General features: G+C 37.8%; 1 protein-coding gene across 1 annotated transcript; it reads left to right on the top strand.

Moving 5' to 3' along the window:
* The first annotated feature begins 2,810 nt into the window (after positions 1-2,810).
* Positions 2,811-5,777, top strand: LOC109098064 (membrane-spanning 4-domains subfamily A member 4A-like). Its single transcript, XM_042770729.1, has 6 exons — positions 2,811-2,897; positions 3,475-3,666; positions 3,853-3,966; positions 4,087-4,143; positions 5,521-5,634; positions 5,757-5,777. The coding sequence occupies exons 2-6, from the start codon at positions 3,499-3,501 to the stop codon at positions 5,775-5,777; spliced, it is 474 nt and encodes a 157-aa protein (XP_042626663.1). The 5' UTR covers positions 2,811-2,897; positions 3,475-3,498.
* Positions 5,778-23,937: the final 18,160 nt, after the last annotated feature.

Raw genomic sequence — 23,937 nt, 5'->3', positions numbered from 1 at the left:
AAAAAAAAAAGGAATTGCAACAAAGTTTAACCATTGGTTTTACTGTTATAACATTAAACTGTGGGACCAGGCACATTTGTAATGTCTGGAATCAAAAAGTTGATGTTACTGTTGGTTAAAACCAGGTTGAGTTTAATAAACAAGAAGCCTTCCCAGGGCATGACAAAAACAACAACAAAACACATTAATGGTAAGTGGTCAATTCATCCTATGCATCTGATCTCAGTATCTTCACAGCTACCTGCCTCTAGTGACCAATGTTTCACTAAACAAATTAAATTATTTTGGTGTTGGTTTTATGACAACCATAACCTGGATAGAAGTATGCTCATGCAGTATGGCAATCAAAAACCTCTGAATTGTACAAGTACAATACTGCATTCTGGCTCATGTCAAATAAAGTTGCTCTCCACATCTTTGACAAAAGCAAAAGTTCAGTTAGCAGAATGGAAAGGGAAATATGAACCACAATGGTAAACTGCCTGACACTTGATTGGTGTAAATCATAGGGCAGTGATTTTCAAACCTTGGGTCGCAAGACTTCAGGGTAAGGAAAAAGTATATATGAATCTAACAAAGTTTAATAGTCAGGGAAAAGGAAGCAGGAACCAGCAAATGTAACTTTAATAACAAAATAAACAAAACAACAAAATGAAAGTAAGCAGCAGCCACCTAATGATAGACTCCAGTGCATATATGTCTCTCTTTGGGCCCCACATGGGTGTGTTGGCTGGGGATTCTGTTAATTTGCTTATTATGAAGTTGCTTAGAAACAATATCTTTTGAATAAAGCACTACATAAATAAAGGTATAAACAATTTAAGGCCCTTCTCAATCATTTTATGATAAATGAATATCCAACTACAGAATTATTAAGTGTGTTCTGAACATATACAAGTGTGATGGTGCCTTTACAGGTATTTATTTTTTTTTTTTTTTTTTTTTTTTTTTACACACTAAGAGTTGTACTTGAGGCACACTCAGTGTCATTCACTCATACACCAAATCCTCAGACAAGTCTGCAAAACAAATGTTTTGCAAAATGCTAAACATCTGTACATTAGACTCATTTATACATATTTTTTATCACCTAGGGGGTGGAGATCTCAATGTTTTGAGGAAGAAGTATATTAATTTTACCCCCTTGCATTTATTTTTTATAGTGCTAATATACCTAATTTGATCAATTATAAATTAAAACTCAATGTTTTGAAAAAAACATTTTTCATCCTTGCATTTCCATTTAAAGTACTTTGTAAATATACAGTATACTGATTATGCTTACAAGTCACCTCAAGTCAGCTTTATTTCCATTTACATGACGTCATTAGGATCTATCATTCAGAAGCATGGCTTTTCCTATCACTGGTATGCTGATGACACTCAACTCTACTTCTCATTCCAACCAGATGATCCGATGGTAGCTGCTCGCATTGCAGCCTGTCTGAGTGACATTTCTAGCTGGATGAATGACCATCATCTTCAGCTCAACCTTACTAAACCAGAACTGCTGGTGGTTTCAGCTAACCTATCATTTCATCACAACTTCTCTTTACAGCTGGGTTCGTCAACCATAACTCCTTCCAGGACAGCCAGAAACCTAGGAGTTGTGATCGATCATCAGTTAAGCTTCACAGACCATATTGCTACCGCGACCCGGTCCTGTAGATTTGCCTTATACAACATTAGGAAGATTAGACCCTTCCTGTCAGAGCAAGCCACCCAACTTCTTGTCCAAGCTCTTGTTCTCTCCAGACTGGACTATTGTAATGCTCTCCTGGCGGGCCTTCCTGCATGTGCTATCAAACCTCTACAACTGATCCAGAATGCAGCAGAGAGGGTTGTATTCAATGAGCCAAAAAAAGATCACGTTACTCCTCTCCTCATCAGGTTACACTGGATACCAGTAGCCGCTCGCATTAAATTTAAGGTACTGATGCTTGCCTACAAGACAACCACTGGCAAAGCACCAATATACCTAAACTCACTAGTTCAAACTTATGCACCCTCCAAAAACTTGCGTTCTGCAAGGGTTCGACGCCTTGTGGTGCCATCCCAATGAGGTTCAAAATCACTCTCACGGACCTTTTCCTGGACTGCGCCCAGGAGTCTTTACTCATTTTCAAAAAACATGTAAATTCTCAACTTTTTCGCCAGCACTTGACCAACTAATACTAGCACTTACCTTTTCTTGTCTATCCTATTCTTGAAAAAAAAAAAAAAAACATAGCTACGGGTTCTGTGCTAGAGTAACTGAGACTTGTCATGGCACTTGTAGACTGTTGTTGTTCTCTCGTTGGTCTGATTGCTTCTATTGTTCTCATTTGTAAGTCGCTTTGGATAAAAGCATCTGCTAAGTGATTAAATAAAAATGAAAATGTAATTCTATGACGCTTTATATATCAGCAGTAGTTTGGAAAAATCTGCTGTAAAGCAGTTCTAGATGCTCGATACTCGATAGTGTCATTATACAGCTCAAGTCAGTTCAGTGTTGATTGTTCACTTCAGTAACTGTAAAGTTAATCAGTTGTGCATACACACTATATACAGAGAATTTTTACACATACAGTACATGTAGGTGTGAATGCTATGACAAACTTTTTGCAAGAGATGCGTAAAGTTTTGCATCTTGTGCATGTTTTGTGATTTTGTTTTCAGGCCATAGTTTCAGAAATTGTAAGCAAAAAAAAAAAAAATTTAATAAAAAAATAAAACTGTTATCAAAGATAAAGTTGCCATCAGTCACTATATTTTAGGAGGAAGGAAATCAACATAATCCTTAAAAGTATAACTCATATGACTCAAGCTCCTCCTTAGCGGTTCTTCACACTCCACACACACAAACATACATCAGAAGAGTTATCAGACATCCATCAACACAACTCATTTCACTTCAGGTAAAAATGTTCAATGATCATTTTAATTATAAAGCCTGTATTTATATTCACATTTTGATATACATAATTTAAAAATAACCACCATCTTTTGACTTTTGTGATCTTTTGATTGTTTTACTGTAAGTTGTTTATTTATTGTTATACTTTGATACATAAAATTCCATTTAAAGGTTTTGAGATTTATTTGGGCATTCAGCTACAAAAATAGTATTAATAACCACCATAACTTTAAAAATGTTTATAATCAAATAAAATGTGCAATAATAAAAAATATTTGTGAATCAAATGAAATGTGCAATAATACCTTTCAAAAGAGGAAAAACTCCAAAGCCATCCTTGTCAAAAATACAGTATGTATTTACATGTACTACTACTGATTATCCCAGACAATCAAAAGATTATTATATATGAGTAGCCTATATATACAGTAAATTACCTGACGGTATTGAAAATTGAACCCGCAACCTTTGGGTTACAAGTCCAACTCTCTAACCATTAAGCAACAACTGCCCCAAAAATCTCTACTAATAAGATTATTAAATCATATTATTAATTAATGATTAATGATTAATTACAGGTAAAATCCAAAAGTTTTCTTAGAATGGAAAACAGCAAAGTCATCGCATCTGACAAAGCTACAGTTATCATCCAAGTAAATCCAAAGGTGGCACAAGATACTGTTATTTGTGATGATGGACAGCAGGTCAGAGTAACATATCACAATACGGCTCTTAAAGGATTTTTCAAAGCACAACCAAAGGCACTGGGGGTAATGCATTTTATAATTTCTTCTAAATCACTTAATTTTGTGAGCAGTCTTTTGTCATAAGACATTTTGCAAAGATGTGTGTTGGTCTGATTCCCTTCTGTGCATTAAACATAAAAATATCTTATATTTTTGTGTTTACAAACATAAATGTTATGCCATTATGAATAAAACACATCTGCTCTCTAGACTGTACAGATAATGACTGGAGTGATGGTCTTCTTACTTGGTATTGTGCTCTCCGTAGTCAGATCTCGTAGTATTTCTGTCTTTAGCGGCATCACCTACTGGGGATCTTTCATTGTAGGGCTATTCATTGTTTTTTTCATTTAATGGTTTTGCTTTATTTCCCTTTTCATTTTAATTTCCACAATTAACTTCTAATATGTAACATGTTTAACATGTCCAATGTTTCTTTCTCAGCACATCAGTACTGGCTCTCTGTCTGTTGCTGCGCTGAATAAACGTCATCCGTGTGTGGTATGTACATATAATGTGCTGAAATAAGTGGGTGAGAACTCTTCTGTCACTTCTTGATCCTTATTTGTATATCACTACATTTCTGAACTAACTGGTGTGCAATTTAAATCACCACAAGCTGTCAACAAATGAACAGCAGTCCAGAAATAATCATCTGTTAGCAGTAAAAACTCTGTATCTTTAGATTGGTAAAAGATTACTCTGATCAAGATTTGCATCAGATACACAACTTGACCTTGCCGAACTCATTATATTCAATAGTTATAAGCACAAAGCCCTTTTCAATCATCTGTTATTTAAGTAAAGTCTGTATGCAGTCAGATACTGTACAATGGGGCTATAGGGTAAGTGACCACTTTTTTTTTTTTTTTTTATCCTTAAGCACAAAAATAGCAACAAATACCACCACAGCATTTTTCTATATCTACTTTTTTGTTGCTGATTTAATATAGCTGCATTTATATTTATTTGATTTCAAAAACTATTTATTTTCGCACAAATTATGTTGCTCATATGTTCATGAAAAAAAGATCACCATATATTTTGGGAATAAAAAAATACCTCAGTGGTCTGAAACTAATATATTATTACTACATGAGAAAGACCTGTTAGTACAGCCAGTGAGAAACAAACTGCGTAGCTGTTGTTTCTTCTGGACATCAATTTCAGTTTTTTTCCGTTTTTTTTTTTTTTTTTTTTTTTTTTTTTTTTTTTTTAGCAGCACAATGAGACATTTATCCTTAACAGATAAAGATACTGGACTTTACAGAGTTGTACAAGTGTATTCCATTTAAAATTCTTGTCTTGTTAAATGATTTTCTTCCTGTAGGTGAAAGCCTCTCTTGGAATGAATGTGATCAGTGCCATAACTGCAGCAATATCCATTCTTCTGATGAGCATTAGAAATAGGAAATTCCCATTTGGCACAATAGTTACTACTATGACTGTAGAAGTTCTCAGGTACTTAATGTACAATGTCCAGTATTTTGTTTTAATGTTTTTTTTAATTAATTTTTTTAGCTATTTTATACACTTAAAACTTCTCCCAAAATGAAGATTCTTTATAATTTACTTTTTAAGTCATTACATTGAAAATCTTGACATAAACCTCAGTTTGTTCCTTACATAAAGATATTGGATGCTTTAAAATTATTTGTAATTGCATTAAAGAAATCTTTAAAATATCTTCTTTTGAAGAAAAAAAAAATCATAAAATGACAAGAGGGTGAGTAAATAATGACAACATTTTACGTTTGTGAACTTATATCCTGATTTTTTGAGAGATACCCTTATCATCAGAATAAACTCAATATAACTGCTGGGATGTTATTTGTGGAACTGCTTTTATATATGGGCATGTTGACTGTGTTTATTTAGGTATATGATATGGGGATCACTGGAGTATTGCTGGTGTTCTCCATCCTTCAGTTTATCATTTCCATCTTTATCTCAGGATTTGCCTGCAAAGCCACTTGCAATACCGACTCTACGGTGGGTTAATGTGGCACTTAACCAGGTAAATGATTTAGTGGCGACGATGTAGTTGCTATATGCTTTTTTTGGTGGATCTTGTTAGTCTCTTGTGAACTAAAATATATTGTCTGTTACTTCAGATGGATACTGAGCCACAGTGAGGAGATCCTATCATCCAAAGGTTGCAAGGAATTCATAATTTATTTTCTTTTTTTTTTTTTTTTTTTTTTTTTTTGTGAGAGAATACATATTTTTTATTGACCACCAAACCCTGATTAAACACACATGAAGCTAATGAATCAGTCAGTCTTCAGGATTTCTTTCTTTCTTTCTTTTTTTTTTCTTTTTGTATGATGCAAACAAGGAATGTTTTTAATATTCACATGTGACAAAAAGGTCTAAAAAAACATGTATTAGTCTTCAGGATGTCAAAAAAAAAAGAAGAAGAAAAATAGACAGGCAGGTGAGGTGATCAGGGTTGGAGCTAAACTCTGCAAGACCATACACCTCAGAGTTGTATGGCCCGAGTTGTCAACCAAATATTTACATTATTTTTTATAGTCAACATGAATGGACTAATATATATGTCTTTTAAATAAAGGTGACCATTTCAAATATCCTCAATCCTGCAATGTTTGTCTACTATTATTTCTGTGACATAGCTACGTAACCATTTAATACATTTGCATAATACTGCCAAATAATGTTAAAGAGGCACCAGTGCTAACGCCATCTTGGCAATGCCTCTGGACAGCTATTTCAGACTAACAAGACCAGGCTCCTATCTAAATGCATGGGCAGAGAGTCAGAACTGCACTTTCACTGGTCACCGGGACATAAAAGCTGCATGTATAGAAACAGCAGTAAACTGAAAAGCAATTTATAAATCTTAAAACAGACTTATCACTGCATAGACCTTTGTCATATACCGCATTTCTACATTTCTCTCCAGGATTAAGAGGCTTGATGTTTAGCTTGATGTATGAGAGCAAGGGTTCACGACACCAACTTCATTTACGTCTCTTTCCAGAATGCCGGTGTTGTGCCAAGCACTTAAATGCACAATGTAATTTGTTTTATCAGTGTACAATACAATATTTTGAATTATTTTTGTGTCTTGTTCTTCTTGTGTCTCACTTTTTCTTTGCTTTGTCTACCCCTGATATGGACAGAATTTTTTGTAATCTCATTGTATAATGTTGTGTGTTCTGTAAAACAAAATTATTTTTAAAAACCCTTGAAGAAATGCTGTGCTTATTGACGTTAGGGATACAGTCAGCATATAACCAGAGAACATTTATATAACGTAACCATCTATATTTACACAACGCACACATACACTGCATATCAAAATCTACCGCCTTTTTAAACAGTAATGTATTTTGGTGGACAAAAATAACATTAGCATCAAGACAGAGATTTGTACATTTCTAAAGTTACTCCATAACTTTAAAGTAAAAATATAAGTACATATGCCACGTTTATGTGCCTTCTATGGGATAACAGAGTGGGATGTGGGCGATCCTTTTTCGCCTTCCCAAAGGAAAATAAAAGGTAACGTCTTAAATATTTTTACCATTAACGTTAGACTCCCGGTAACGTTAGCTTGCTTACTATTATATCTTGCTAGCCTAGGCTAACGTGCCACATAGCTAGACCATATAGCTAAAAACACAGTTTCGATACACTTATCAGAGAAGACTTTAAAACGCTTATCTCTATGGTGCTCTACTCAGGTTTAAGCATTTAACATGGATTTGTTCATGAATGAGTTAGTTACTTTGCATAAAGCACCTCTCATTTTAGCCTTAATATTAGGCAATGAAATGTCAAGTAATATAAAACAAAATACATTTGGTCCCACTATGAAATACCACATGAAGAATAAGCCTGACACAGCATTCTGGTGTTTTTTTTTTTAAATATTAATCAACACAAGAGACAGAAATGGCTTCATAATGTGAGGAGGGGAGATCTGTCCTCCCACATGACAAAAAACAGAGGCAGAAAAAGGGGAGGATATGTGGTCTGTGAAGATCATTTCAGGCCAGAGGACCTAATATCAAAAGTATGGTCAATATTGTTCTCCATTATTTAAATATAAGCAGGTTTGCACTTTATCAGTAATAACAAATGTATTGTATAGACAGAGACTGATAAACACTGTGTTAATGTAGTAATGTGTAATGTACCTGTATAAAGTTACCATTTTTTTTAAGGGTAAAAGAAAGCGGCTGGCTCCCAAAGCCATCCCTGTCCTTTATCGGCGGCACACCCCTGTACAACAGGAAGGAGGTACCCAAATACAGTGAAAAAAATGCCCATAGAAAAGGGAGTCACAATCATGTTCATGGACCCCCTGCCCCCTTATGTTTTGTTTTCTTTTTTTCCAAGCACATGACAGTGAATAAGTGTAATTAAAAGTTTTTTTTTAACTTTGTTTAAATATTGTGTATTGTTCTTTATCATCTTTTCAATTATTTATCCTGTCAAGTTTACAGAGCAGGAACAGATATACAACATGTAGATTTTACCAAACTGTATGCGTCAATACTGTGTGTAATATGATTATAGATTCTGAGGTACATACCGGTGTTCATGAAGTGGTGCCATTGCAAGACACTCCACAGTGTCAAGTGGTTGTGGCAGAGTTACTTAATGAGAAAGACGAGGTGAAATGGCATTAGTGATCGCTGCACATCCAACATAGTGCTTTACTCATAGAAACTGTATCATATTAACATTCTATAATATATTTACAGAAAATCAAGGAAATTAAAAGGCTCCTGCAGGGGAGAGAGGGCCAAAATGCGGCAGCTCAAGTTCCGTATGAACTTTAAAATAAGAAAAACTCCAAAAACAGTACGTAAGCAGTGTAATAGCACAAGTCGTGATAATAAAATGTAATGTACATAACTGTAAATATTCCAGTCATTTTATTTGCAGACTGCAACATCAGCAGACAGCAGGAAAGAGCAGGGAGTTTTTATCAGCCACTGGCCACTGACTGCCTTCCAAAGGCAACCAAAGATTTCTTTGAGATGCAAATTGCCATGGGCAGAGATAAAAGACTAGCGAGAAGGATTTGGCAGTCCAACTGTTCCACCACAGCCCAAGGTGCTACTCTGAACTCCAGAGAGTATTTAAGCTGCCCAGTAAAAAAAAAACTAAGGAGGCACGTAATGGGCAGTCTGGGGAGCTTTGATGTGAGTTAAAAATATAACGCATTGACACACCCTCTACTTATGCTGCGTAACTCATCCCACATAAACTTGCGCTATTCTGACATCATGGGTGCACAAATCCAAATACACGTTTGCAACTTTAGTGTAATCATGAATGTCATCGCAGAGTATGCAAGAATTAACACAGAGCAATACTTCCATTTATTCTGTAGCCTGGATTTCTGCATGGTGTTCTTGCAAAAATTTAAACAAAAACAAAGACCATGACAAAGGAATAGAAGATGTGTTCCCTTGTGCTGGTCGAGATGTCTATAAAAGGCCACCTTGACTACAACAGGAAAACAGACTCAGTTGAAGGTCTTACACCAGATGGCTCCCAGGCTCATCAGGCTATGGTGTTCCTGGCTAGGACCATAAATGGAAAATGGAAGCAGGTCTGCAAAATATAAATGGGCACAATGTACAAACAGTACAGTAAACTTTTGGAAGCATCCACATTTTCAGAAACACTACTATGTGTGTACACTCAGAAGAGTACATACATGTACAAATATTAAAAAACATCTTTCCTCCCTCACACTTCACCTTTTAGGCAATCGGCTATTTCCTGTGCAAATCTGCCATGCCAGGTGAGGAGATTGCCAGGAAACTGAGGGAAGCCATCACCCGCCTCGACAGTGCTGGACTGAATGCATGTTGTGTATTACAGTGAAGAACAGAATGCCAAAATAAAAGGTGATTGATCCTTAATAGCTTACATCTTACTTTCAGGTCAAATGCATTGTCTGTGACCAGGGGTCCACAAATGTGAAGGCCATGAGAGCCCTTGGTGCTTCCTTGGACATCAATGAGGATGGCAATGGATCACACTGCATCCTGCATAGGATAAATTCCACTCATATTTGATGTTCCACATCTTGTAAAATCAATCCGGAACAACTTTAAAAGACATTCACTGAATGTAAAAGAAACTTTAACAACATTTTAAAATTTGCATTCACTTTCATCACTGTAATGATTACAATTATTGTAATTATGTCCTCTAAGGTTGGGGGACATGATCTGACATGGAGACACCTGGAAGATTTTTTCAACCAGGACAAAAGAAGTGTCATCCGGATGACTCCTAAACTGACATAGCGGCATATTCACTTCCAAAATTAATAGATGTTTCTGTAATATTTCAGAATTCACTAAATTCAATATTACTTGTTATAGGACACACTGGATGTGGACAGTTGCGAAAAGGAGGCACTTGCCTATGTGTCTGGCTAGGTCGCACGGAAAGTGGCTCAAGAGCCATCAGTGAGAGAGTGTGGAGAATGTGAAAGTTTGCTCGTGCGGACAAATGATGCAGAGCACAACTACCACGCTCTGGCGGAGGATGATGCCTTTATTTCAAAGAAAAAATACACCCACCACATCTAGGCTATTTCAGCCATCTTCCTTACTAAAGGAATGCATTTGTAAATGTGAGAGCGTCATTAAAAAGATCCCCCCCCAAAGCATGGGCAAAAAAAAAAAAACTAAACGGCGAGGCTGAAGTCCTCGCTCAGGGACAGTGGTGTGTTCGCCGACCTCCACCGCATTCACCCTGCCCACTCAAATGCCATCGAAAAGGTGGCCTTAAACAAATACGTGATGTTGCAGGATGGGGGCCGAGCTCAGAGCTCGCAAACCAAGCTTCACACAGTAAAAAAAAAAAAAAAAAAAAAAAAAAAACACCACAGCACAGCGGACACTGACATGCTTTACCAATTAAGCACGTTCAAAATAAATACTCAATTTGTACAACTATAACTGGTCTGCATCTTCATTTAAGTTGTTCCACACAAATTAGGTATTTAACTACAGTTTATCTAGAGTCAATTCGATTTTACGTTTCTGCTTATTGTTAACGTTAGCTAAGTTAGCATTAGCTATGTAGGAAAGCTGGCTAACTAGCTACACCCTACCTTGATAACACAACATATTTTGTGTCTTTTACTAAGAATGTAAAGTAACATATTTGTGGTCGATATAAAAATGCTTTAACTACCTTGGTAGTCTGGTGCCTTTGCGTTGTTATCACCAAATCATCTCCGCTGTCGCAAAACCTCAACTGTGCGCATGTGTCAGTGGAACCAGACAATAGGCTTAAATGTTTCCCGGCTTGACTGTTAAATGCAGATGATTGGCTTTCCAGTGGGAGGGGCAGGACATGTGCATACCAACCGCCATCTTTGCCGTTATGGGTTTTCCTTATATAGTTGTATTGAGGATTGAGGAAGTGGCATATATCTTGTAAATTGTCTCTGATAATACCCACCTGCTGGCCCTTAAACAAAGGTAGATTTAACCCCTTCCACTCTGAGGCAGATTTTAAAATTTACATAAACCCACGAGTCCTGTTTTTGAAGTTATTCAGGTTCTGGGTGCTCTAGGGACCTGTGGAATATTTTGTTTAATTTCCCCTAAGTGGCTGAATATATAACAAAAAAAAAATTATTTCTCCTCTATCATCTTCTAAATAGGAGTTATTGAAATATAACTGAAGGGAGGCAAATTGTCCTATTTAACAACAACAACAACAACAATAATATTAATAATAATAATAATAATAATTAACAACAACATACTACTTTACATTTATATAGTGCTTTTCTGGGCACTCAAAGCGCTTTACATAGAAGGGGGTAATCTCCTCAACCACCACCTGTGTACAGCATCCACCTGGATGATGCGACAGCAGCCATATTGCACCAGAACGCCCACCACAGCTTATTGGTGGAGAGGAGACAGAGTGATGAAGCCATCAGTGTATGGGGATGGTTAGGAGAACATGATGGTCAGAGGCCAGTGGGTGAATTTGGCCAGGATGCCAGGGTTACAGCCCTACTCTTTTTCGAAGGACATCCTGGAATTTTTAATGACCACAGAGAGTCAGGACCTCGGTTTTTAACGTCTCATCCAAAAGATGGAATTTAGTGTCTAAAAGTGTCCTTTGCAATAACAGGCTTTATAAACTACAGTAAGTAGACATCCAGAATGGGTAATACCGCTGCCGCAGGGCCGCGGCGTTAACTGCAAATCAGTCGCGTGTTAAAATCATTCGCGAAACTAACGCCAGGTGGTGCAAAGGGACGGATTGCAAAAATGAATGTAATTGTAAAATGAGATAAAAGGAGGACGTAAAACAACAATAACATTATGATATAACATTGTAACATCTTTAAAAACCATTAAAAAATTACAGTGAGTTAATTTCAAAATGTAGGATATACAGTCTACTCATCAAAAATTTAAAGAAAGACCTTTACACAAAGGATCTTATGCATGCTATTGTTATTAAACACTATATACACACACACACACGGATAAAAGCTAAATGTTTTCATTTCGGTTCATTCTTGGTTTAAAAAAAATCTGCAGGTTTCATATGCAGAGCGAAAAGAGAACGGTCCAGCATTTAGCAGTAATTATTACTAACTGTGTTATTATTCTTGATTTTTCAAACTGCTAACACTTTGCATTTTTGAATTATGCCTTTACTGTGTGACCAAAAATTGAGTATTTTTTCGGTTTCAACTGTTTGATCGCGCTGGAGCCTCATGCGCACATATTCATTGGAAACAGTCGTTCACCTTGCCATCCGGCGCGAGCAGCGGTCCACTTTGGCATATTGCTGCTAATTATGATTTTTTTCCGTCGATACTGAAACACGCGTGAACTACAAGGCCTATTTTACTTTATGAATAAGAGTTAAGCTTCAAATGGGCAACATCACGAATATGGAAACGTTCGGATTTCTCCCGAATGAGAGAGCCCAACCTTACCTTATGTTTTCGCTTTAAATTATTATTCATTTACTTTTTTGTTTGTTTATAACTAAGCCTATATTATTATATACTGCAACTATATTTATCGATTAGACTTATATATTTTTAATTCTTGTTCTGCTCTGATAAATTTGTTAAATTTAAAGGATTTGTTGTAAAGTGAAGGGAACTAAAAATATCCTGTTGGCACATTATAACATTATTAGGCCAGCTGTTATTATTTCTGAATGTAATAAAATGCAACTTATACATGACTTATATTTTTTTCCTCTCATAAACTTAATTTATTTTTTAGCGTGTTTAAAATAATAAATAAATAAAATAAAAAAACATGCAGCAAACGAAAATAGGCGATTAATCGGTTAAAATTTGTTACTGTGGGTTAAACAGTAATTATAATTATTATTTTAAACGAGCCATCACTAACTGAGTTTAATGCCACAGTTATGTTAGAATGCATCTCATTCTTGTTTCTGTGGCAGTGCGCGCGGTCCAGAGCGCTGTATGACTGGTGCATCAGTTCAGTTCAACTTTACTCCATAGGCTACATGAACTTACCTGTTTTAAATACTTTATATTTAACGTGTTCGTTTATGTCCAATGTTAGTGTTAAACTGATGGACCTTTAAATGAAATCTATTGATTTTCACCGTTGACTGATTTTGCAGAACATTTAGACTCATAACTTCCGAGCTCAGATGCGTCAATTTGTCACAGGACACGCAATATGACAGCTGCGTCCGACTATATATGAACTAGCTGTTTTAAATACAGTATTTTTATATTTAACGTTAGTTTATCAGTATGTTTGAAAGTATATATTTTATATTATTGGTGATTCCATAGGCTCTCTCTCGCGCACCTGCGCGGTTTAAAACACCAAATAGTTATGCTATGACAAGAAAAAAGAGTCTCTCTCTTACTCCACCCATGCACGATAATATTTGTGTATCGTCGATCTGATCTGATTTGAAAAATGACCATATCACCCAACACTACAACATATGTTTTTTTTTTTTTTAAATTACCCGCCCCAACCCAGCCCGCAAATAAAGTGACAATTTCTTTACCCGCCCCAACCCGACCCGAGGCCCGCGGGTTATGTGACGACCCCGCGCATCACTACTCCACACCGAGGTCTTGCTTAGGCCGTAGCCCTGTCCCGTGACCTCGATGAAGCTCCCTGTCGCAAAAAACCTTAGCGCTGCAAGCAGCTGGACTTCAGGGCTTAAAGCAAACATTCCGCCGCGTTAGCCTTTCAAGCGCAGGTCTGAGAAGGTCCAGCAGCTCATAATGAGTTGTCTTGGGAGGCGAAATTTTTTTAATATAGCCACTTCAGGCAAAATGTTAAAAGGGCTTAAGTTTTTTGCCGAATAAAAAAAAATTTGACATGGACTAAATGGCTCTGACGGCTCCACCGTCTTTGATTCAATACAAAGACACGTTGGATCGCTGCCATAGTTGGTCGCTTACTGGACACCACCATGCTTACCCATTTATAGATCTTAGCCATTTAGAGCCAAATTGTTTGCCAGATTTTAATTATCAAAAATGATTGCCAATTTAAACGCTTTAATGACATTACGAAATAGCCTAGGCTAATTACCACCATATTAGTTCTGTTACCAAATAAAGTCAACTTCATAAATAGGCCTGTATCCATTGCGAACATATTTTATTATTTAAATTTGATCATTATAGAATTGTGACTTTAAAGGTTAGTGATTTAGGAGGTGAAAATACTGTGAAATTACAAATGGCATGGGATTTTAAAGTATAACAACTAAAGGTCTATAAAACGTTAGCCAAAGCATCTTTTTTTTTTTTAAAACAATGGAATGGTGAATAAATAGCCTGTGAATAAATAAAATTATTACTTTTCAATGAAAGAACACTTAGAGAGTGTAGGTTGCTTCTGGTGTTTGGATTTGTACTTCAATATAATGAGATCCAAGTTTAAAGAATAGCCTACACTAGTTTTCTCTCTCTCTCTCTCTCTCTCTCTCTCTCTCTCTATTTATCTCTCTATTTAACAGCATTAACTACAATGAAATACGTCTTCCTTCAGGCAGACTGAATGTTTTCCTGCCTTGCTAAATGTTGGGTCAGTTTGAACGAGTCCCGCGCGCTGTGAAGCGGGAGCAGCTGATGGAGGATTCCGCCTGGTCTTAAAGCAAACACTATGTTCACAAATAACAATGATTTTTGTAAAATAATGATTAATTACCAATTGATAATTTGTTATTATTATGGTCTTGTGAAAAAAATAATATGGGCTGCGAGAAAATAATGAATAAAAAGAGTAGGGCTGCTGTGAGTGCAGGCATGTTTCAACACAATAACATGACAACACACCATTCCTCGCAGCCAAAAAACAGACTGAATTCAGTTCAGCTGGAGAGGGTTGGGGGGTAGTTCTGTATAGTTTGTGGGGGTTGATATAAATGTGTGAATCTCTTGGTCTTTCATATGGACAGTGTCTTATGAGGGTTTCAAACTTGCAGAACAGGTTTTAGATGGGACTCCTCATTTTTGGTTTTAGGACATCTTTGAAGAAAGGTTTTGATCCACTTCAAAATGTTGATTACTGTATAGCGCAATATATTTAATTAGTTATTATAACTTAATTTCAGAGGAAGCTGCCTTAACTCAAAAAAAAAAAAAAATAGCAAACGGTTGCGTTAATTTTATTTTGTTTTTCGTCTAAACAATATTTTTAGACTATGAAAATATAAATTATCACAATGTAGCCTATTCTTTACCAATATACAGGTCCTTCTCAAAAAAATTAGCATATTGTGAAAAAGTTCATTATTTTCCATAATGTAATGCTAAAAAATTTAACTTTCATATATTTTAGATTCATTGCACACCAACTGAAATATTTCAGGTCTTTTATTGTGTTTAATACTGATGATTTTGGCATACAGCTCATGAAAACCCAAAATTCCTATCTCAAAAAATTAGCATATCATGAAAAGGTTCTCTAAACGAGCTATTAACCTAATCATCTGAATCAACTAATTAACTCTAAACACCTGCAAAAGATTCCTGAGACTTTTAAAAACTCCCAGCCTGGTTCATTACTCAAAACCGCAATCATGGGTAAGACTGCCGACCTGACTGCTGTCCAGAAGGCCATCATTGACACCCTTAAGCAAGAGGGTAAGACACACAAAGAAATTTCTGAACGAATAGGCTGTTCCCAGAGTGCTGTATCAAGGCACCTCAGTGGGAAGTCTGTGGGAAGGAAAAAGTGTGGCAAAAAATGCTGCACAACGAGAAGAGGTGACCGGACCCTGAGGAAGATTGTGGAGAAGGACCGATTCCAGACCTTGGGGGACCTGCGGAAGCAGTGGACTGAGTCTGGAGTAGAAACATCCAGAGCCACCGTGCACAGGCGTGTGCTTTTGAACCAGAAACAGCGGCAGAAGCGCCTGACCTGGGCTACAGAGAAGCAGCACTGGACTGTTGCTCAGTGGTCCAAAGTACTTTTTTTTTTCGGATGAAAGCAAATTTTGCATGTCATTCGGAAATCAAGGTGCCAGAGTCTGGAGGAAGACTGGGGAGAAGGAAATGCCAAAATGCCTGAAGTCCAGTGTCAAGTACCCACAGTCAGTGATGGTCTGGGGTGCCATGTCAGCTGCTGGTGTTGGTCCACTGTGTTTTATCAAGGGCAGGGTCAATGCAATTAGCTATCAGGAGATTTTGGAGCACTTCATGCTTCCATCTGCTGAAAAGCTTTATGGAGATGAAGATTTAGTTTTTTCAGCACGACCTGGCACCTGCTCACAGTGCCAAAACCACTGGTAAATGGTTTACTGACCATGGTATTACTGTGCTCAATTGGCCTGCCAACTCTCCTGACCTGAAACCCCATAGAGAATCTGTGGGATATATTGTGAAGAGAAAGTTGAGAGACGCAAGACCCAACACTCTGGATGAGCTTAAGGCCGCTATCGAAGCATCCTGGGGCTCCATAACACCTCAGCAGTGCCACAGGCTGATTGCCTCCATGCCACGCCGCACTGAAGCAGTCATTTTCTGCAAAAGGATTCCCGACCAAGTATTGAGTGCATAACTGAACATAATTATTTGAAGGTTGACTTTTTTTGTATTAAAAACAATTTTCTTTTATTGGTCGGATGAAATATGCTAATTTTTTGAGATTGGAATTTTGGGTTTTCATGAGCTGTATGCCAAAATTATCAGTATTAAAACAATAAAAGACCTGAAATATTTCAGTTGGTGTGCAATGAATCTAAAATATATGAAAGTTTATTTTTTATCATTACATTATGGAAAATAATGAACTTTTTCACAATATGCTAATTTTTTTTTGAGAAGGACCTGTATTTTAATATTTTGTTTGTGTTTTTCTAAATCCCAAACAGAGTCCAGACATCAGTAAAGTATCCGTCTATGAACATGTTTTATAGGCTATTTTAGATTTGGGAAATACACATGAGTTACAGATGTGACAAAAAACAAAAACATTTTGGAGTTTTTGGAGAAATATTTTTTTTTTTTTATAGCCTTTTTACAATGCACAAACCAGAAGCAACAATATCCGCAGAGAAGGGTTGGCCATTCTCAAAACATAAGTAATCAATTTTATTTCAATTTTCGTTTTTGTGTTTCAGAGGAAAAAACAGTGTTAAGACATCTCTTCATTACAGACCGTTCTGAAAGCAGAATTTTATGCAAACGTGTATAAAATGCTTTAAAAACTTTAGCAGAGACGTCTAGAGGGTATTTAATAGGTCTACCCCCACGTAAGATTTTTCTCTTAACTGAGAGGAAACCTACTCAATCCTAGTTTAGGAGCTCTTAAGAGTGGAGGTCTCAGCATAACGACTCCCTAAGCGAGAGGAGACCTAGCTACACTCAGTGCCAAAGGCAGTTAGTGAGGCTCGAAAGAAAGAGCCTTCAAACTCATATTACTGCCTAAGCAGAGCTCTGGGGAGCAGAGGCTTCAGCAGGATGACTCTCTAAAATGAGAGGAAACCTAACCACGCTCAACCCTGGTAGGGGAGCTCTTAAGAGTGGAGGTCTCAGCATAATGACTCCTTTAAGTGAGAGGAGACCTAGACACACTCAACGCCAGAGGCTAGTGAGGCTCAAAAGGAAAGAGCCTACAAACTCATATCACTGCCAAAGACTGAGCTCTGAAGAGCAGAGGCATCAGCAAGATGACCCTCTTAAACGGGAGGAAGCCTAACAACACTCAGCCCCAGTAGAGAAACTCTGAAGAGTGGAGGCCTCAGCATGACAACTAGAACGAAAGGAGGCCTGACAACACTCAATGCTAGAGACGGTTAATGAGGCTCACAAAAAAGGAGCCTACTTACCAATAGTACTGTTTAAGCGGAGCTATGGAGAGCGGAGGCTTCAGCAGAATGACTCTCTTTAGTGAAAGGAAGCCTAACAACAACCAACCCTAGTTGAGGAGCTCTTAAGAGTGGAGGTCTCAGCATAACCACTCTCTAGAATGAGAGGAGACCTGACTATACTCAATGCCAGACACCGTTATGGAGGCTCACTGTAGCGTATCAGGCCTGAACCAGACAAATAAAAGATTCGATCATGAGCATGGTTGAAACAAGAGAAGCCGAATTCCACAGAAAGGCAGGATGTTGTAAATCAACTCCTAGCACCACAGTCTGATAACCAACCAACTGTTTCAGAGAACAGCTTTCAACATTAACACCATTAGAACAATTATTGACAATTTCAATTCGGAGAAGAGATTGTCAAATTTGGGGCCAAGTAATCAAAGAGATGCACAGCGTTACCATCACATGTAAACCCATGATAGTAATCATGATCACAAGCTCTTCGTATTGACTTCCCCCACCTCGAAGGAAACCAGACTGAAATTCCTAAGGAGACCTGTTAACCTCTCTGGTCTTCACAGGACATATCCTTACTCCACAGAATGGCACAGAGAATGCCTTCCAATGCATATATGCACCAAAATTGAACTCAAAAAAGACTTCTAAATGGATATCAGTCCATTGCTTAACTCCATATCATTTATGTAACCCACACATTTGACTTTAATGTTTCTAATCACTTATTGTGTATGTCTTTTTAAATAACTCTTGAATAGCTTAAGGGATCATATTCATGTTTAGTATATGTGTGTTCGAATCTTCTTGCTTGAAACGTTTCTGACCATCAGTTATTTGTCAAATGTATCATATTCTTGTTATAGGAATCATGTCCAAATTATACCCTGCAAGAGTGGGAAAAGTCGGACCACGTGCTTGATAAGATAACATATGATTTATGAATGGGTGGGACAAACAATGCAACACCCCGAGAAAAGACAATATCTAATTGGTCAAGACAACCTTTGGAGGTGTGGCCAAAATGCCAGTTTAAATACTCAGGACACCATCAAATTTTGCTTTTAGCTTGTAGTTTTAGCTTTTAGCCTGCTTTTAGCCTTTGCTTTTTAGCTTTAGCTTTTAGTCATGCTTTTGTCATCACTTTTTAGCGTTCTTCGAGCGCCGTTCAAGCGTGCTTCGGCCTGCACGCCTGCTGCTACTTAGCCACGATGAGAAGAAACACCACCTAGTCTCGTCAAACTTTACTTCTATTCTTTTACTTTAGTTTATTTTTCTTTTCCGTTTGAGAGTTTGTGTTCTGAGTTAAGTTTTGTAACGCCGTGTCTCCGAGTCTGACCTCGCGTGCCCATCTGAAACTTCAACCAGCCCACAACTCCTCATCGTCAGCCTACGCCCAGACCACGGGCTTCCCAAGACGTCACTTCAACGACTACTGAACTTCCAGCCAATCAGCAAACCTCGGGAAACCCCCTTTTCAGCGACGACAAAGGGAACCCCGTTAAACAGGCATCACAAGTAACGTACCTCCAGACTCTGATCTGTACTGGTGTTATCTAATATAATTTTAACCTAATTGATGAACTCAATGCGAGGGTTTATTAAGTGACTGATGGTTGTTCATGTCTATGCAATTTCACATATTGCTGTAAACTTGGGATTTTCACATTTTCATTCTCTTAAACTCATTCTTCCCTAACTTTCTATCTTCCTGCAACTTGTGTGAATGTGTGAGTACGTGTGCTTATCTGTTAGATTAGTTTATATGTCTTAGATTTATCTAATAAAGCCTTATTCATATTGAAAAGAGAAGTTTCTTGTGTTTTGTGCTTACAATTTAATGTCTTAAACTGCCGATCTTGTTACTGTGCTAATTAATAGTGTTTTCACTATACTTTGGATATTGATATCCAGCGCAGATTTTAATGTTTAAACGGCTGGTTCAGTGAATTGCTGGCCGTTTCAGTGATCAGCCGTGAAACAGTGATTCTGTTCAAATTCCCTTTAAGATCTTAAATGATTTCCCTTTGAGCTAAATTGACCTGTTTCCCAGAGAGCCTCACAACCTTGCTCCTGTAGTTTGTCTCATCACTGTTGCTAATGAGACCCACCACAGATGTGTCATCTGCAAACTTAATAAAGAGGTTAGAGTTGTGTGACAGTGTGCAGTTGTGGGTCAGCAGTGTGAAGAGGAGGGGGCTCAGCACACATCCTTGGGGGGCCCCAGTGTTCAGTGTGATGGTGCTGGATGTATTGCTGCTGACCCGTACTGCCTGAGGTCAGAAAAGTCTAACAGCCAGTTGCACAGCGAAGTGTTGAGCCCCAGCTGGACCAGTTTGTTAATAAGCTGTTAAGGGATGATTATGTTGAATGCTGAACTGAAGTCTATGAACAGCATTCTGACGACGTATGAGTCTTTTTCTTTAGATGTTTGAGTGCTGAGTGGAGGGAAGTGGCGATGGCATTATCGGTCGAGCGGTTGGACTGATATGCAAACTGGAAGGGGTCTAGGAAGGGAGGGAGGGAGGGAGGGGGCGGCAGACTTGATGTGGTGCATGACTAGCCGTTCAAAGCACTTCATGAGAATAGGCGGGGGGGTAAGTGCAACTGGACTGTAGTCATTGAAGCAGGATGAACATCAGAAATATAGTGGTTTCCCTGGTAATGGCTGTAAACAAAGCAGCTCAGTTCATAAATGACACTTAATTAGGTAAAATGAAAATGTGATCGAAACTTTTTTTGAAGACAAACCAGTTCCCTTCAGAGGTTCAATCATATAAAAACTTGGATTAGTAAGAATGAGAAAAATGTGAAAAAAAAATATAGCCTATATTGACAAGGAAACTCCACTGATGAGTTACCAGCATGAGCCTGCAGTGCGAGGACCCTATTGGAATTGCTCCGTTTATTATTATTCTTCTTCTTCTCCGCAATGAGTCGCATTTTTGAGGGCCTAAACATGCTCCAAAACTCACGAAACTTTGCACATGCATCAGAACTGGCGACAATTTACATCTGATATAGGTTTCAGAAGTGGGTGTGGCAAAATGGCTCGATAGCGCCACCTATTAAATTTCAACGGAGTGCACCACGAGCTACGTTTCATGTTTGTGCATGAAAATTGGTACACAAGTGTAGCACACGATTATCTACAAAAAAGTCTCTTGGTACAAAATACAAAACCCAACAGGAAGTAAGTTATTTTTAATTTCCTGTATGATTTTTGTGCAGTTTTTGCAATTTCCATGCCTCATACTTTGACGAACTCCTCCTACAGTTTTAATCGGATTTTTGTGACGTTTTATTGCGAAGATTTTGAGTTTTCATCAAGGGGTGTGTCCCTGGCGGCCTGACAAAGTTTGCTTCGCCGTGAAACAGGACGTTGCTGTAACTCAGGCAAGCAATGTCCGATCTGCCCCAAACTTCACATGTGTGAAAGGTGTTCTGTCCTGAACAAACACTCATGACCAAATTCAGTTATAGTCATAGCGCCACCTGCTGGCAACAGGAAGTGACATGGTTAAAACTGTTATGGACTCCTAGGAACATATTAAAAAGTGTCAACAAGTGTTAAATAGTCTGGAAACATGCTGGAAACATACTAAAACATGCTAGCAACACTTAGCTAAGTGTTAAAGCATGCTACTAATGCAGTGAAAAAGGAAGTTGCTGTAACTCAGGCAAGCAATGTCCGATCTGCCCCAAACTTCAAATGTTTGACAAGAGTCCTGTCCTGAACACATCAACATGCCCGTATTCGGTTATAGTCATGGCGCCACCTATTGGCAACAGGAAGTTTGTTGTTTAACACTGTTATGGACTCCTTGCAAAATAATAAAAAGCATCAACATGTGTTAAATAGGCTGGCAAAATTCTAGAAGCATGCTAAAACATGCTAGCAACACTTAGCTCAGTGTTAAAGAATGCTATTAATGCAGTGAAATAACATTTCTGTAACTCAAGCATACAATGTCCAATCTGCCTCAAACTTCACAAGTTTGATTAGAGTCCTGGCCTGAAGACATCTACATGTTCATATTTGGTTATAGCTATAGCGCCACCTACTGGCAACAGGAAGTGACATGTTTTTCACTGCTATGCACTATTAGCAAACAAAAAAATATGCCATTGTGTGCTAAACATGCTAGAAATATTCCCAAACATGGTAACAACATTAACTAAGTGCTAAAGCATGCTATTAATACTATGAAACAGGAAGTTGTTGTAACTCAGGCAAGCAATGTCCGATCTGCCCCAAACTTCATACGTGTGATAGGTGTTATGCCCTGAACAAACACCTATTCCAAAATTCAGTTATAGTCATAGCGCCACCTGCTTGTAACAGGAAGTGACATGGTTAACACTGTAATGGACTCCTAGAAACATATTAAAAAGTGTCAATGTGTGTTAAATAGGCTGGCAACATGCTAGAAACATACTAAAATATGTTAGCAACACTTAGCTAAGTGGTAAAGCGTGCTACTAATGCAGTGAAGCAGGAAGTTACTGTAACTTAGGCATGCAGTGTCTGATCTACTCCAAACTTAACAAGTTTGATAAGAGTCCTGTTCTGAACACACATTGTTGTCCATATTCGGTTATACTTTGACCATAACCTGCTGGTAACAGGAAGTGACATGTTTAACACTGTTATGGACTCCTAGCAAAATAATAAAAAAGCATCAACAAGTGTTAAGTAGGCTGGCAACATTCTAGAAGCATGCTAAAACATGCTAGCAACACTTAGCTTAGTGTTAAAGCATGCTATTAATACAGTGAAGCAGAAACATTATTGTAGCTCATGTATACAATGTCCAATCTGCCTCAAACTTCACAAGTTTTATTAGAGTTCTGGCCTGAAGATATCTACATGTTCATATTTGGTTATAGTTATAGTGCCTCTTACTGGCAACAGGAAATGACATGTTTACACTTTTATGCACTATTACAAGATAGTAAAATATGCCATAGTGTGCTAATCATGCTAGGAATATTCTCAAACAATTATAATTGTAACGCCACCTGCTGGCAACAGGAAATGACTTATTTTAAACTAACTTAAACATGAAATGTCTGATCTGCCCTAAACTTCACATGTTTGATAAGATTCCTGGTCTCAACAGAACTTAAGGCCGATATTTCAATTATAATCATACCGCCACCTGCTGGCGACAGGAAATTACTTGTTTTAAACTATTTTAAACATGCAATATCCGGTCTGCCCAAAGTTCATGTGTTTGATATTGGTCCTGGCCTGAACTCATCTTTAGGCCAATATTTATTTATAGCCTTAGCGCCACCTGCTGGCAACAGGAAATTAGTTCTTTTACACTAAATTAAACATGCAATGTCTGATCTGCCCGAAACTTTGCATGTTTGGTAAGAGTCCTGGCCTGAAGACATATACATGCCGATATTCGGTTATAATCATAGTGCTGCCTGTTGGCAGCAGGAAATGTGGCACAAATATTAACCTTTTTATAAGCATATGTCCCAGCGTTCGCTGTTCTCCTATGGCCACCGGGTAGTGGTGAGCCCGGGTGCGAGGGCCCTTTCATCGCTGCTTGCAGCTTTAATTTATTATTACATTTGTTTGCCTCTGTGTGCCACATTCTGTATTTTGATGCAGCTAAATTCTAGAAACTGTTTTCATTGATAAATTTGACTGTTTGTTGTCAGACAATGGGATGAACATGAAATAGTGACTGAAACGCTACCCATTAAGACTAACCAGTTCTCCCTTCCGAGATGTTAATCTGCACAAAATCCTGATTTATAATCGTGCTGTCGTCTGATAAAATCAAGTAGGCTACAGACAAGATAAAGACAATAGCTGTGCTGTGATTTCGGCTAATCTGCATGTAAAATTAGAGAAGCAACATATCTGTGTTTTAACTGAAAGCGCAGCTCCTTTCAGCTGCTCGCTGAACAGAGCAGACACAGAGAGAGACCTCGCACTTTGTGGGC

This window comes from Cyprinus carpio, chromosome A15, assembly GCF_018340385.1.
Source record: "Cyprinus carpio isolate SPL01 chromosome A15, ASM1834038v1, whole genome shotgun sequence".
NCBI lineage: Eukaryota > Metazoa > Chordata > Actinopteri > Cypriniformes > Cyprinidae > Cyprinus > Cyprinus carpio.
The sequence above is the reverse complement of the archived record's forward strand: the minus strand, read 5'-3'. Positions and strand labels throughout refer to the sequence as shown.

Excerpts from the sequence above, each read along its gene's own strand:
- LOC109098064 (XM_042770729.1), top strand. The coding sequence starts at position 3,499 with ATGGAAAACAGCAAAGTCATCGCATCTGACAAAGCTACAGTTATCATC. Across the intron at positions 3,967-4,086 it reads CCTACTGGGGATCTTTCATT|CACATCAGTACTGGCTCTCT; the intron begins GTAGGGCTATTC and ends TTTCTTTCTCAG. Across the intron at positions 4,144-5,520 it reads ATAAACGTCATCCGTGTGTG|GTATATGATATGGGGATCAC; the intron begins GTATGTACATAT and ends GTGTTTATTTAG.